Genomic DNA, 15,345 nt, shown 5'->3' with positions numbered 1-15,345 from the left:
CTCTCACTGCTCATGACAAAGATATCAGGATTTTAAAGAATCTGTGTTTGCTGTGTAAGCCGCTGGGTTTTTCCTTGGCTGGTCTTAGACGGTGTCCTTCATTCCACAATTTTGTGCGACTTTTGTTGTCTTTATTACTGTTAGTGTGACTACTAGCATTAGTTTGCAGAGGTTTTAGTAGTGGTTGTAGAGGACCTGTACATCAGTGGACCGCAAAACGAGGGAGCAAGGACTTCATGGACTCCATGAGGGAGTTGAAGGGCCGCTGTCAAATTGAGAAATAGGTCAATTTCACTATTATTTCATTCCAAAAAAAAAAAGAAAAGAAAATGATTTTTCTAATCGTACTCAAAAAAGAAAAAAATCACAGTTATGACTCAAGAAAGAAAGAAAGAAAAAGGGAAAGAGAGAGAGAACGAAAGACTACTTAGAAATACTTAAATCTAAATTTAACTTAAGTAATAAGTAGCTCAGTAATATGAGTTTGATCAGATTTAGTTCCAGCGACCCATGCTGAAAACTTTGAGCTTCTGAGTTACGTCTGAAATGTAAAACTACATGGTGGTTAGAGTGAAATCTATGCTTATAATATTCAGTCTTATACAATATGGAATAATGCTGCCTTCAGGTGCTGGTGGAAATATCACAACCAGGAGCTGACTGTGTGTGAACAATCCAACAAAGAAGTATTTTTTTATGATATCCAACTATAGACCAGTTGATGGCAAGACTGATGGATTTCATTATTATACCTTATTGTTTGGCATATCACATCCTAGTGTTTATCAGTTAATCAAAGCATCGATTAATGCCTGATGCACATTTTCTCAATTACTACCACTTAGTTTCAAAAACAAAACGACAGCCACCAAAAATCAACTTTTATTCCCCGCTGCATTTTGACATTTCCAACAAAAACCACTTAAATGTGTGACACTTATTTGTGACTTTAAAAAAAAAAACCTGAAAGAAGCTGTGTAAAAGGAGCCCTGGAAGGCAGCAATTTATTTTTTAGAAAACTAAATTATGGGGAAATGAAACTATGACTAAACTAGAACCTCCACTTGTTGATCTCCATAAGGCAAACAATCACCAATAGAAACAGCAATCATTTTTCTTTTTTCAGAGGGGTATTACACCATAACTCTCCCCTTTTAAAAGACCCTGTCCTGATATATATCTCAATTTTAAACAACTATAATATTTGTCAGCAAGGTGAGTGATAGACATTCACAAATAAAACTCCCCCTTGGGTACTGATGGATTTGGCTTGCATGCAAATATCTGATGACTTTTGCTGGGTGTCTCTGGATATTATGATCAAACTTGGACGCACTTTGGCTCAAGCAGTGCTTCCCAAAGTACTGTGTGGGAACCCTCCGGGATCTTTGACATATTTTCCTTTACGTTCTCTCAGCAGCACGTGGAGCGGTTTAATGCCAGCATCCTTTCCAGCTATTTTACTGAATATGAGCACAGTGAGCTGCCAGAGTCATCCAGGGTGGCTTGTGATGATAGTTTGCACTGTAATTCTGCCCTGACTCGCACTAAACAGGCCACTGCGCTCGGCTTAATCATAGATATATTATCTCTTGGTGTGATTTTGATGTCCAATTTTGAGAGGCGCACACAATGCACTACAGGGGCTGGAGGGAGGGGAGGAGTGCTGATAAACTCTCTCCTCCTTCATTGCCATACTGTAACATACACGTTTGACATGAGACAGCCCCCTAGGTGTCTCACTTTCTCAGTGTTTGCATGGCTTGTGAGCGCAGCGCCGGCTGCCTGGCTGCCTGTCTGGCTGACTGGCTGCGTTGACGTCAGCGCCGTGTTGATTTGCTAAGGCGAGAGAAGAAAGGAGTTAGTGCGTGTTGAGAGAGCGGGTATTGCGAACTGCCTTACTATGCTGTAGCCCCCAATCCCCCTACACTATACGGAATCAAAACGTGCAACTTAGGTGAGTACCAATCCGGGCTAAACGCAGCTGGAATTACCGGCGACAGTGCCAGACCCGCTTCTCTGCATGCATGTCTACCACTGTTTTCTCTGTGTACTTTCATTCACCATATAGATGTTTTGATGCGTTTCTGGTGCGGGGGAGCCGCTCGCTTGTCCCCGTTCAACCTCACGTGAAGTTAGCAGCAAAAAGGCGACTTTGGCACGCAAGTTGGATCGGCACCCGGGTTGTTGCGCGCCGCCGGAGTGCAGGATTTAAAACAAGTGTGCGGCTACCTGATGTTGCGCTGCAAGGTGTTGAAGTTTGCATTAACGCACGGTATTGTAGAGATGTTAGCTTGACGTAACCCCCCCCCCCCCCCCAACCCACAACCACCACCACCACCACCACCAACCAACCCCCCCACCGTCGCCACCCCCCCTCTCTCCACCCCCCCCTCTCTCCTGTCTGGTTTAGTATGCTGGGGATCGCGGCAAGAGGACGTGAGGTCTGGCTTCTACACCGGGAAACCAGACAACATATGACGCCTCTGCTCCATGTGACTTTATTGGAGAAATAATAATGTTTGGTTCGTTTTCTGGTGGAAACGCGTTTTTTTTTGTAGGCAGCGACACTTGGCCGTCCTTGCGTGTCTCTCCAGACGCACCAGTGTGGCTCATTTAGCCGTGATGACATCATGATGAGGAGCACTGGGGACACTGGTTTCTGTACTGGACCCACTGATCACTGATGTACGTTATACAGTAGCCGCACATACTAGGACTGATTGTCAGGCAGCGGGAGAGAGCTCTGCTTCTTCACCAAATCTCGGCTTGCAGGGCAGCACGCAGCTTAGTGTGAGGTGGGGAATTGGTAACGGATGCAAAGGCAAATTGATTTGTTATCGAGACAGTCTGATCTCTCTCTCCCTCTCTCTCTCTCTCTCTGGATAGTAAGTCTCCCCTGGTTAATTAAAATGCTGCTAAACAGCTAGTATTTCAGCCTGGCTCAAACAAAGTCCACCTGTGCGTGGATCAGAGCAGCGGCGGTGTTGAATCGGCGAGATCCTGGAAGCTGTCGGGCTCATTTACTTTTTTTTTTTTTTTTAGCCAGCTCCATATCTCTGTTTGTCCCTTGAGAGATGCTCAATGTGCCGCTTGCTTTTCCACGTTTCTGTATGGCCGTGCATAACATTATCCAGGTTCGGCCTCGTGTGTTGAATGCTGTTTATTCTTGTTGCGGCTGGGTCGCCAAGGCGCGCTATGGGAGACAACTCGTGATCAGATTGATTATGCTGCCTCTCTATTAAGCCGACCTATAAAGCTTATTGTCAGTAGCCGATACTGGTTTTTTAAAGCAGAAATTCTCCTCTTGGCCTCATGTAGTGCGTTGTGTTTTTCATAATGCACAGCGCCCGGTATAATTTGTCTAGTATCCAGTATTAGCGCTGTCTAGACGCACCGCTGTCTTTTAATAATAGAGAGCAAACAGGCGCAATCAACTCTCCCAAACCGCCAACTTTCCATTGTTTTCTTTCCGGCAAGTTAAGGCACCACCATAAAATAATCTTAATATCTTTACAGTGCAACAGGCACTGATAATTTACGCGGTCATAAAACGCAGCTATTGCTGTTCTCTTAAGGATAATGTCGGCTTTTAAGGATGACCTCTGTTGACTGAGAAGCTCAGCACGGTTATATGACAGCCTATTTCGCGATTCTATCAATGTGCCTATCACCTGCGAGATAAAACAACTGTCCAGTGTCACAAAAGCCTGGTATTTATTTCCATTTGATCAGCAGAACAAACAATAGCTGCGTGCTTCACTGCTTTCCACCTTATTCTGATCCATGCGACTCTAGTTTGTGGAGGTGAGCTTAATTTTGCGTTTCCCTTTTATCAATTAAAATATTCGGCAAACTTTCAATCGGCCTATTTCTTTTTTTGTTTCCCTCCTCCCTCTTTTCTCTCTCTGTCTCAGTGGCATGTGGAGGGAGAGGGGGCTTTTTTTTCCTCCTAAAACGCTTTTATATTGTTCTCAGGCGCGAAGGAAAGAAAGAAGTGCTGAGAAACTTATCTTTACATTAATTAGCCCTCAAATTCAAAGCGGAAATTGAGAATTGACAAAGGAGAATTAAGATGAGCAGAGCTACTTGCGTTGCCGACAGATATCATTAAACAGATTTTTTTTTTTTTAAAAAAAACAGGTGATTACAATAAATTAATTGCATGGCTGCATTGAAAACTTTGCAGAGGGCGGCAGTTTGGCCTCTCAGCAGTCACATCGTGGAAGTCTGGCAATATAGGAAATTCTGGAAGTTGGTATTTATTTATTCATTCGATTATTTACTTATTTATCAACTGTCAAGACTATTTAATTCCCACACAAGCCTCTTTTTAAAAAAAAAAAAAAAAATTATTATTGCAGTGTAGCGTTTCATAATAGCTGTTAGATATGAGGGTAAACACCCCGTAGAGCAACATGTTGTCCTGTTCCTCTCCATAATCGAGTTACATGAGTTACTGAGCCAATCAGTGATATTTATTTGTTATTTGTGAATGAGTGCAAAGCAGTGTTTTTTTTTTTTTTTTTTTTTTTTTGCTGCTGCAGTGTTGTGTGCTTTTGCTTCGTCCTCCTTTCCAGCCATTTCTGGCCGCCGCTCTCTGCTCCTGTCTGTGATGGGAATACTGAGTAAGATGCCATTTCATTTCAGAAAGGCTGTTGATGGTCTTTGTGAGCCATGCAACAGTGTAAACCAGGATTCTCACTCTGGAAATCAGCGTGCACACACCTCACACAAGCAGATCAGGACAAATGTGGCTGTCTTTTATATGTATTTCTCTCTGTGTGTGTGTGTGTGCTAGTGGTGGGTTAATGTGTTTTTGTATGCATTGTGAGCCTGTTCACAAGTAGGCTGCTCTTCAGAAAGCCAAGTACTTATTTTAAGTGTGATGCCACTGCATGAAATTATTCCTGTATAAATTGTTTATTGGTATACAAATTCAATTTTTTTTTTCTTTTCAAATTTTTCTGAAGTGAATTTTCTTACTGTCGTTTTGCAAAATGCTGAGAATTTGAAAATGTTGACTGTTTGTTCGTTATATCCCTGAGACGGAACAAAGCAGATCCATCAGACTAAATTCTGCCGTGCGACACTTGTATCACATTCTTTTCATTCGTTCCATTCATTTTTGGACAAGAGGAGGCTTACAATTGTTGGAATTCAAAATGTCAAGACTGATAGATGCACTCAACATTTTTGCTGCTATATCAGTGTTGATTTTCTCTCTCTCTCTCTCTCTCTCTTCTTTTCAGATAGATTTCATCTTGTTTACAAAGATAGCTAAATACACTGCTGAACGGGGAAGGCGAGCCTCATGAGTCGGCCTCGTGGATTGCATCGACATAATGGATTTAACTAAAATGGGTATGATCCAGCTCCAGAACCCCAACCACCCCACCGCCCTTCTGCAGAAGGCCAACCAGATGCGTCTGGCTGGGACTCTGTGTGACGTGGTCATTATGGTAGACAGCCAGGAGTTCCATGCTCACCGAACTGTGCTGGCCTGCACCAGCAAAATGTTTGAGATCCTCTTCCATCGCAGCAGCCAGCATTACACCCTGGACTTTCTTTCACCAAAGACCTTCCAGCAGATTCTGGAGTACGCCTACACTGCCACGCTCCAGGCCAAGGTGGAGGACTTAGATGATCTGCTGTACGCAGCAGAGATCCTGGAGATTGAATACTTGGAAGAGCAATGCCTGAAGATCCTGGAAACCATCCAGTCCTCTGACGAGAACGACGTGGAGGTCAGTGTTAATGACGGGAGCACAGAGGAGGAAGATGAGCGCAAGGGCCGCAATGGAGGCAAGAACTCCAAGAAGCATTCCATGGAGAGTCCCTACCTGTCAGGTACCCACCAAGCCTCCACCTTGCCCGGTGTGGTGGACCAGAGTCCCTCAGTGTCCACTTCCTTTGGCCTCTCCACTCTGAGTCCCACCAAAGCTGCTGTGGATAGCCTGATGAGCATCGGCCAGTCCCTGCTCCAGCAGAGCTTCGGGGCTGAGCAGCTTGCCCAAGGAAACTCCCACCAACTGATGACTGAAATCAAGACGGAGATGATGCAAGTTGACATGGGTGGCAACGGCCACGAAAGCCCGCAGAACATGGAGTCCAGTGCCTCCAGCAACGGAGAGCGGAGCGGCGAGGACAGGAACCGAGACGGTCCAGGAACACCGACCAGGAGCAGTGTGATCACCAGTGCCCGCGAGCTGCATTACGCTCGCGATGAAGGCATGGGCGATCCTCAGGCAGACATCAGCCAAATGGGGCTGGAAGCCATGGCAGGAATGACAGAGAAACATCTGGCCTCGCTCTACTCCCTACCACCCAATCATAAAGCGGATACCATTATGTCCATGCCGGCATCCATGGCCTCTTCTCTCCCCATGTCCCCAGCCCTGGCCATGTCGATGGACTTTAGTGCCTACGGGGGGCTCCTGCCACAAAGCTTCATCCAGAGAGAGTTCTTTAGCAAGCTTGGGGAGCTGGCGGTGGGCATGAAACCAGACGGCAGGAACCAGCACGAACGTTGCAATGTCTGTGGTGCAGAGCTACCAGATAATGAAGCTGTGGAGCAGCACAGGTAAGCTGGCAAAGTTTTGTCTTCGAGTCGCTGCTGGCTAATTGGCTTGGCCTTGATGTTCATAGTTCTTTCAGCAGCCACTTTTTCCAGTAATCACTTAATTTTTATGCATTTATGCAAAAGTGCTTTGAAAATTTTTCATGGCGTGCGGTTGATGTTTGTGAAGGTGAAGGTACCTGCTAAGTTCTTTGGTGTAAGAGAGCGGAGGATGTGTTACATGGGGAAATCTAGTGCGCTCGAGAGGTGGTTTGGTTTCAAAGGAATACAAAGAGTTTCCTTAAACCTCCTAGACCCAGGTAACCTGAAATTTTTAAAAATTAATAATTATCTTTTGAATATGTTGTTGTTGAGAGGGGAGTTATTCGGCTTTTTATTTTAAATAAATAGCAGAGGGTACACTTTTTTCAAAAACACTTTGTTTATGGCTTACATGCGTAATTAGATGTTGTGTTTGCGGCTGGCTGGTGCGCACTAAGAATGCAGAAATAATTTATTAGTAATTTCTTGTCTCGTCTGTAAGCAGTGACATCCTGACACTCAGATGAACCTGGTGGTCTGTGGCCCAGAGATCCACTTCTCTGATGGCTTTCAGGCGCGTCCAGGTGACTGGCAGAGCAGTCCTGTCGTAACATTGTCTAAGACCATTAGTCACACCTTGCGAGATGTGGGCAGCAGCTATCACACACACAGACACACACACACACACACACACACACACACTCTCATACATACAATCCAGAGTCGAGCCCTGAACCTGGATGCAGTAGCTCCCCTCCCCTCCCCTTCCCCGTAACAGCACAAGGGAGGCCCTTATTAGCTTTATAATTGGAGTAGACTGTCAGCCCAGGAAATGAGTGCTGAACCTGGGCCCTGAAACAAGGGGATACTGCTAGGACAGGGGTAGGCTGGGGCAGGGCGAAACACTGCAAATGGCATGTCAGTCATTTTAAAAGGAAGAAATCACAAACAATACTTAAAACCGACCTGTAAACTTAAACAAACAAACAAAAAAAAAAAAAACGTCCATTTCCTTTTCTCTGTGCTTGGCCCAGTGTTTGGTGCCAGAGTACATGTTATGTAATAGAATATCTCTGCATCTGTCAAAATAGTGTCAGGCCAACCAGAATACAACCGCTTATTGGAATGCACTTGCATCACTGCTGCATGGATTTTTTTTTTTTTTTTTGCACAGTCACAAGAACAGTTTGTGTGACTGCGAGCCCGTCCTTACCTTGAAGGCCACCTTCCCCGGCCTGTAATGTTTGCTCAAATCAATAGGAATGCACCGCGGTTAAAGTTCACTTGAGGATCTGAACCCCGCCACCCGCTCAAGTCATACTTCAACCAATATACCGGACTAATTTAATTCAAGCACACCTCGGCTGTTAAATGTGTCTCCGTGTTGTCTTCAGAAAGTACACAGAATTACAGAAATGCTCCCTCCGCCCCAAACAGAGGTGTCCTTGTGTGCAGCCTCGCACTGAACAAGTTATTGAGCAGGGGTTTTTGAGTCAGGTCTGTAACAGAAATGCAGATGGCACTGTGAGGTTATTAGGACTGAATTGATGTGAAGTGAGTTATTTTTTTGTGGCGGTGTGGTATCTGCTATGACTTGTGAAAGTATACAGCTGACGGCCTTGATGATGAGTGCTCATTATTTGTTGAATATTAAGAGGGTTTGTACACGGAGTGTTAGAAAACAGACCCTTTTTTTTTCAGCAGGTTTAAAATCTGTTATTCTTAAACTGGCATTAAGCATGGGTGTTAAAATACCGCGTAGCCTCCGTGCGAGATACAATAATGTAGTCCTAACGTGCTTAAGGACAGACTGGAGTAGCCTCTGTCTTGAGAAAAGTCTGGCGTGTGAAATGGTTGCCTGTGTTTCAAGAGGAATTTCATCAATTCGCTCAAGCTGGGAAATCTCGTATCAAAGGAGATTTCGAAACCGTTTCATGCATTGATCTGCCCGCTTCGCCCCGTAGAATACTAATGGGTTAATTTAGACGAGTAGACACTCCAAGACGACACTGTTTAATATTGTACGCACTGTCCTGTCAGCCTCCAGACATCTGAAGTGTAGAAATCAAACATTGCATCATCCGCTGTCTGCTTTGCCATCCACACATAAAAGGTCTGGTGCGCTACCCCGGGATGTTTGATATTCACAGATGCCCGTGTCCTCGCGGATTCAAATATGGGGGTTTGTCTTGTTTGATAGCGTATCAAATCCACACCTTCTCCGCGCGTAGACGCCGTCAAGCCGCTAATTCTTTTTGATGTGATTACAAATGTTTTATTTTAGAGAGGCCGGAGTCGTGTTCCAATGCGACTAATTACACATCATTTCCCAACAGCCGCCGTGTGTGTCAGGGTCACCGCCGCCTCTGCAACAAACACATAAAAAAAGTCGGCAGAGTTCATTTGGTGCAAGCAGGTCAAGTCAAACATGAGCGGAATTGTTTCCAGATGTGGCACAGGTCCTCGGTGTGAGGTGTGTGTGAGTGTGTGTGTGTGTGTGTGTGTGTGTTAAAATGAATGCACCACAAAGTACTCACTTCCTGTATAAATTTAGTCTCTGCTCCCTTTCATTCCTCTGTGTCCTGGATTATATCATAAAAAAAAAGAAGAGCCAAGCCTGAACCAATCGGCTCCACAAGTGGTGTATATGTGTGTGTGTGTGTGTGGAGTAGTCTATGGCATAGAGGAATCGGGGGTGGGGGGTGTCATAGATGGAGATAAGATGTGGGGAGTGGCGGAGGGGCTACCCTGAAGTCACCCTCCAGAGAAATGTATTGATAGCTGCAGCTAGATTTATGAGTCGGCGATCGGTAAACGAAGGGCCGAGCTTGTTTTTGTAGTCGCCCGAGGTTCAATTGACTGAATCTAAGTGAGCTCCATCTCAGCACAACTTTTTTCGCTGTCTCCCTTTCTCTCCCCACCCCAACACACACACACACACACACACACACCTCCGTGCAGGGACACATTTGACAAGCCTGAGATTTATTTCCTAAAGGAAGCCCAGGGTGAGTGTTGCTGCTGCGGCTTCGGCGAGACGGGATTACAGCAATATTTTAGTAACCCCTCGCACTAAGAAAACAATCAACGCAGGAAGGGCCCCGAATGATTATTGGGAAAATAAATGCATGATGCAGAAGGGGGGCTAACTCTGAGGGGGTGGAAAAAAAAAAAAAAAAAAAAAAAAAGCTCCGCTGCTTGGTATTCCAAACACAGCATCCAATTCAAGGGAACTAGCCTTGGGTTTATCTCTTTCACTTAATCGTCCATTCTCATGCAAATGACTGACCCTCGCTGTAATGTACATCACATAAGTGAAAAAAGGACCCTATTTTCAGGAAGGCTTTTCCAGCATATAGCCGTTAAACATTACTGATAAGCATCGATGCTTTAACCTTGTCTTTTCATATCACAGGTGGGGTTAGGGATTTTTTATTTGTGGCGGGTCGTGGCATCAATGAGGCCGGACCATGATCGCCTGCCTGCCGCCTCTTTGTGTTATTTTTCATGTTTTTGGGGGTGGCATGGCTGTGCTGCATCAGTCCACACACACACACACACACACACATGTTCATTACTTGCACACGCTTCCCTCAGCAGCAACAGCCAGGACTCGCTCTTCCATTTCCTCTCTGTTGTGGTGAAGGGGGGACGGACGGGGCTCTAATACCCCGGGCCCCTGGTGTTTAAACAGCGGGCCGAGGCCCTTATCTGTGCATATCAGAGTGGGACAGATAACCCTTGGCACTCCTCCTCAGTAAACCAAGAGCAGATTGAGCCCCGATAGCGGCCCATAGCATTTGCTGCAGGTGATAACGGTATATGCACACACACACACACACACACAAACACACACGTTTGTTGAGGTGAGGCAAGTGTAAGATCTAGAAGTTATTTCCCCACAAGGTGAGAGGTGTCCGCTTTGCCCACCATCAGCCGTTAACCATTAACCGCTGGGCTCCGACTGGCGGCGTGACCGGTGCCATCACTGTAGCAGGGCTTTTTTTTTTTTTTTTTTTTTGTGCTGCCGTCATAATATTACATTATTTTGATGAGTTAACTATACGGTGCTTTCAGGTGACCATCACTCGCTCTGACCTCTGTCATACATCACATTACAGCCAGTGTGGACAGAAACTTTGTTCCGTTTGACAGCAAATGATAGTTTAACTAATAGCAGCACTTCAGCCAACACAGTCGCTCTTAATCAGAATCAGAAATACTTTATTGATTGGGTCAGTTGTTCAATTCTCGGGAAGAATTAAATAGAAAGAAATACAAAATATAAGACTATGTGCCTTACGATTTTTTTTTAATGCGCACATTTTTACAAATGATGTGCATTGCGTACAAAGTTTTATCAAAAGTCTGTGCATTAATCCAATAATTCCATGAATGCAGACACAAGAAATTGAGCCAATGTAAAAATAAATAAAGTATATATATACGCAGGGACATTGCACAGTTGAATTGTCCTACAGTCCTACAGGTATCACTTATTTCTATCATAATAAGAGTCAACGATGGTAGTTTATGTCAGCGGCCAACTTTAGTTTCAGTTTCCGTTTCAGTTTCTTTATTTACCTCGATGCCGGAAAAAAACAACAATCACAAGACACCAGGTCTATACACAGCAAAAAAGTGATTAAAAGAAAAAAAAGAGATACAAATAAGAAAGACAACAAAAAAAAGGCTCGAGGAGGGACGGGAGGAAGCATAGCTTATTTGTATCCTGCCCCCCTTTTCCAAATACAAGAGTACGCTCCTCAATGTCATGTTTCCCCAAAAATGGGAGTACAAAGGTACAAAATAGCGTATATATGAAAAAGGCTAGCTAAAGCTATTACTAGGTCCATTCATCACATTAAAAAAAACACATGCTATAAATCTATAGCATTGTGAATAAATACTGCAGAGAATGCTAAGTTAAAGTCGCCTATGTTTTCATTTTGTTTTGATATCATATAGGGGTATTTTTTGCAAATGTAATTCCGACTTAGCTTCGGCGCACGTTTTTCCGCGTAGGAATGCGAGATCGGTCGCGGCTCTGCGTTCAGAGGAACGCTCCAGTAGATAGCTAGCAGTCGAAGATGAAGAGGAAAAACGTCTGAGGTGCGACTGGACCTCAAGCATGGCCGCTCGTGGCGCTTATTCCTGCAATTTGTCGAATGAAAGATGCAGAGGACTGCGAAGCTTTGAATGGCGGTAATTCACTCCATTTCTGCACTTGCCAGAGGGAGCTATTATTCATGAGCTGAAATCACATCGGTCGGGGGAAACAAGGAAGTGTGGAAGTTTTATCGACTGTTCATCATTCACATACGGTCCAGTTTTCCCCCGCGTCGCCGAGCTCCAAAGGAAACGAATGGATGCATGCTGATATATTGATCACGCTGTTGCCGGTGTGAATGCGTTGTTTGGCTTTCTGCTAGACAAAGGCGCTGCTGCTGCTCAAACCTCACAATATGATCCATACAAAGCACTTTATGATCATCGTCACAACAACAACAACAATCAAAATGGCTCGAATGACTCGGCACTATTTTCAGTCGGATTGTTGTCTATTTCGCGCCGCGCTTCTTGCCCGTGATTGGTCCGCTCACACAAAAAAAGCAAGATAGTTATGTAGCCTCCTTGAAAATGTTGAAAGACTTTCAACGTTTGGACTTTCCAAAAGCAGCCTTTTTTTTTCCCATCCACCTTGCAGCCGCTGCCCATTATCTTCCATGTGAAAAAGGCAAACAAACACCGGGTAAAGTGATGGGCGGATTTCGCCTCTCTCTCTTTCTCTGTGTGTGTGTGTGTGTGTGTGTGTGTTTTCTAGGTAGTGTCAGCTGTTTGCTTCATCATCTTAGTCATGCTCAGCTTTGCACAGAACGTATTAGCTTTTTGCGTGTCATATATCGAAATAGCAGCCAGCTCACGACCCCAACCTGAAAACTGTCCGGGCATTTTCCTGCTTTTCGAGCGACCCGGCGATGGAGCATCCATTACAAGGCGCTGGATTACCCTCCATTTGAAATCACTCAGTGTGCTAAGTCTTCCCGGCTTGCACTCTCAGGTACAGTACACGACGGTGTAATAATCCAAAGGCACAAAAAGCCTCACTCCAAGAAGAAAAAAAAAACATTTCTCTCCAAGAAATACCTCAACCACAGACAATGGCAGAGGGCTTATTCAAGTCTGGGTGCCACATTCTCCTTCTTCCTTCTTCCTCCCCCCTCCTGCACACAGGTGCTTTTTTTGCCTTTATTTGAGGTGCAGTGTTTGTTTATGCCCCTGAGGAACTGGCGGTTTGACCGGGCCCGCGGTGCTCGCCACAGCCGAGGCAGCTGGCCGAGGCCCAATTATAGACAGACTTTAAAAGGCCCTGGTTGAACCGTAAAGATTTACACTGCCATCGCTCTGATCTCAGATCTGGGCTCTGTCCTCACTGTCAGGATAGGGAGATGTATCGATTAAAGACTTAACACAGGGGGCTACATCATGTGGAATGGAGAGCGCGCGCACACACACACACACACACACAGAGAGAGACACACACACACACACACATATATGCACCTGGGTACAGATCTGGATCACCATTCAGGCATTCGGTTGTCAGGCGGTCTTTGCGATGTTGTCAGGTGGCGTGTCACCTCCCCTGCAGCACATCTGGTGAAGCTGTTTTTGGAAAAGGAATAGAGATGTATGTGTTTTTTTTTTTTTTTTTTTTTTTGCAAGGGGCTGAGAGAGAGAGAGAGAGAGGCGGAAAAAAAAAAATCTAATATCCAGACAGTGGCTAAGGCAATGGTGGGAGGTGATCTAATCAGCGGGCTTGATTGAGATAAGAGCGGAGGGGGAGGCGCTTGTGTGATATAAGTTACCCGTTTGGACTTGGTAAGACCAGCTGCCTCGGCGTGGCTGGCAGCGCTCGGCAGACGTGGCCTGTGCTGATGCGGTGTGGCAGGGGCCGCTATGAAACGAACACACTGAGGCCCCTATCTTTTGTCCCTTATGGGGGCTCTGTGGTCAGGAGGGAGGGATAACAATAACATTCTGTACTGGAAATTGGCCTTATGTGAGTGTGTGTGTGTGTGTTGGTTGTAGAGTTAGGGGTGGGGGGTTAGTGTGTGTGTGTGTGTGTGTGTGAGGGGGGGGAGTAGTAATTACAGCCAGTTATCAAGTGACATGCAAATGTGTTATCGGCCCCAACTTCCTGATGTGTATCTGTAAAACTCCCAGGAGCTGCTCCGAGTGTTGGCAGAGGAAGAGCTTTCCCCGCTGCCTTCTTTATCCAAATTGGGTGAAATTCAGCAGGGAGGGTTCTCCTTTGGTGAGCTCTGCTAGGACTTCATTTACTTTAACCTGTAGTGCACTTAGCAGACCGTACTTTTTTTTTTTTTTTTTTTTTTTAACTGTATTGAGGTAAATGCATTATCGTCAACTTTCCTATTTTGAGAGGGCGAAAAAAAGTCAATTGAATTAGAATGATCTGGCTTTAAAGCTGAGTGGGTTTTAGTTCTAGTTCATGGAGCCCGGCCTCCGCTCTCCTGGACCTGAACGCCGTGGGTTCTAATCCCATCGATATCCCATTAGCATCCCCTCTCTCGGTCCCCGCCACATGAAAGAAGATGTGTTGGTTCCCCCTCTCTGATTCTACCGCCCTGGCAGACCACGGGGAGGACGGCCACAATGAGCAAATGTGCGAGAGCCAAAGGGCCAACCCAAGTGTGCTCACAAATGTCCTGTGTGTGTGTGTGTGTGTGTGTGTGTGTATGTGTGTGTGTGTGTGTAAAAGCCGCCGCCACCACCTCAGAGGCCCCCTAGCCTCCATGGGAAGTATCAAATCAGAGCCCTCCGCGGGCTTCTAGTGAGAGAGCTTCTAATTAGCCTCTTTGTTGCCACTTGAATGGTTTGCCAGAGATTGGCAAGGGGCCCCAATGGAGTGATACCAGCACGCTAAGAAGCTGGTCATAAAAATCCCCCCCCCCCGACCCTCCTCCTCCTCCTCCTCCTTCCCTCCACCTTTACCTGTCACAAAGGAGCGCTCAGGTAGGACACTGTGTGGACAGAGCAGCTCCGTGTGGAGCTTTTAAAATCGCCTCCGCTCGCGGCCCCGACGCCGCCGTGTTTCCTCAACAAGTGAACGCCGCTGCGGCGCTAATTACAGGCTCACCAGCTGCGTGTGAAATATGACGGTGGAAAAAAAAAAATGAAATCAAATCAGCGGCAACTTCACAGCTCCCGCTCCCGCCTAACGAACACGTTAGCAAGTCCCGCCGCGCTTAAGGTCACACGCTAAACGAAGCGCGGCCGCTCATAATCTCATGTAAAACGACGCCACTAACAAAAATTTAGTTACTGCTAGCCAAATTATTTCACAAACAATATTAACAGAGGGATATAACATGGTCAAATAAGTATTTTTTTTTTAGTGCAGCTAGTGGCTCAAACATGGCAGAAGAACTGAATGAAAATACTTCAGTCTTTTGGCCACAATAGGTCAAGCAAAAAAAAAAAGAAAAAGAAAGAAAGCTCAAGGAATTTATAAAGGAAAAACAAAACAAAACATGCTAATGTAGACTTAAATTGTGCCCCCGACTTCCTCCCTCCAAACTACATAGCAGCCAGCTAGCTTACTGGTTATTAGCTAATTAATTTCCCAGTAATTTTCTCGGTGGTTACACTGCAAAAACGCAAAATCTTACCAAGATTATTTGTCTTATTTCAAGTCAAAAATATCTCATTACACTTAAAAT

The 15,345-nt window shown here is 45.3% G+C and overlaps 1 protein-coding gene across 5 annotated transcripts in view; it reads left to right on the top strand.

Annotated features, from left to right (window-relative positions):
• The first annotated feature begins 1,767 nt into the window (after positions 1 to 1,767).
• The window catches only part of zbtb16a (zinc finger and BTB domain containing 16a), a 198,524-nt gene continuing 184,946 nt past the window's right edge, over positions 1,768 to 15,345 (top strand). For 2 of the 5 annotated variants that reach the window (XM_030068306.1, XM_030068302.1), the window contains exons 1-2: positions 1,768 to 1,957; positions 5,253 to 6,583. In XM_030068306.1, the coding sequence (XP_029924166.1) occupies positions 5,346 to 6,583 (1,238 nt within the window). In that variant the 5' untranslated portion in view covers positions 1,768 to 1,957; positions 5,253 to 5,345. Of the gene's footprint in view, positions 1,958 to 2,432; positions 2,689 to 5,252; positions 6,584 to 15,345 lie in introns of those variants that run through there. The other 3 variants (XM_030068303.1, XM_030068305.1, XM_030068304.1) reach the window with 3 other exon arrangements.

The sequence above is a fragment of the Myripristis murdjan genome, chromosome 14, assembly GCF_902150065.1.
Source record: "Myripristis murdjan chromosome 14, fMyrMur1.1, whole genome shotgun sequence".
In the NCBI taxonomy this organism is placed as follows: Eukaryota; Metazoa; Chordata; class Actinopteri; order Holocentriformes; family Holocentridae; genus Myripristis; species Myripristis murdjan.
Note: the sequence above shows the minus strand (reverse complement) of the source record. Positions and strands in the feature narration are given on the sequence as shown.